Source organism: Loa loa (assembly GCF_000183805.2).
Source record: "Loa loa unplaced genomic scaffold supercont3.3756, whole genome shotgun sequence".
In the NCBI taxonomy this organism is placed as follows: domain Eukaryota; kingdom Metazoa; phylum Nematoda; class Chromadorea; order Rhabditida; family Onchocercidae; genus Loa; species Loa loa.
Window position 1 is genome coordinate 1 of NW_018111934.1, and position 920 is coordinate 920.

Genomic DNA, 920 nt, shown 5'->3' on the forward strand with positions numbered 1-920 from the left:
ATAAGACATAGGAAGACTCATACTGGCGAAAGACCATACATTTGTGAAATATGCGACAAAAGTTTCATTCAGTCATCCGATTTGCAAAAGCATAGGAGGACTCATACTGGTAAAATGCCGTACATTTGTGAAATATGCAAGAAAAGTTTCGCATACAAAAGTAGTTTGCAAAGACACAAACAGAAACATTTGAAAGAAACATAGCAGCACATGACAAAAATAGGCCAACCTTCACTTGTATTGTATACAATAAAGGTTACATGACTTGTGACTCGTTAAAAGTATACAAGAAGAAACATAAAAGAAGCTGAGGGGTGCATTTTAGGTTGGAAAAGGCGCTGTTATTTCTGATGTGGTTGATTATTTGTATTTTCTGCTAGATAAATTCTTGTCACTTGCTCATTATTTTATTGCTAATAGTTTCCTGTTATTATCATTGTTATCGTTTGCTTATAAGTTATTCATTTTTTGCTTCATATGGATATTAGTTGTTGTGAAAGTTTGGTTATCTGAGTTAAATAATTTCAGCAACGATATATTTGATATTTATTTGTGTAGGAGAGTGACCAAAAAACTTCTTTATTGACAGGATAATATGCAGATGTCTTTAAGCAATAATATTGACCAAGCCAATAGACTTTAAATTTGGTAATAATTGGACAGTTGGATTAAGAGCAGAGATACAATTTCCTGTTAATAACGTTGATGTGGCATCCAATCCGAAAAAAGGGATCTTTTTTATTTTTGGATAGGCTTACATATGTTAGGAAGTGAAAGGCGGTGATATTAAACATCGTAAATTGTTGAAAGCCAAATAACAAAAAACATGCCCATCGAACAAAAAGATACAAAGGAGAAGATCCGATCTGCATTTAGTTAGATATTTTATGTAATTGCTAACAAAGGCATTTCTAAACAAA

The 920-nt window shown here is 32.3% G+C and overlaps 1 protein-coding gene across 1 annotated transcript; it reads left to right on the top strand.

Moving 5' to 3' along the window:
• Nucleotides 1-72: 72 nt before the first annotated feature.
• LOAG_16049 (hypothetical protein) lies at nt 73-204 on the top strand (the record flags this gene model as incomplete). Its single annotated transcript, XM_003151537.1, has 1 exon — nt 73-204. A coding segment is annotated over one exon (132 nt), but the record flags the coding sequence as incomplete, so codon positions are not given.
• Nucleotides 205-920: the final 716 nt, after the last annotated feature.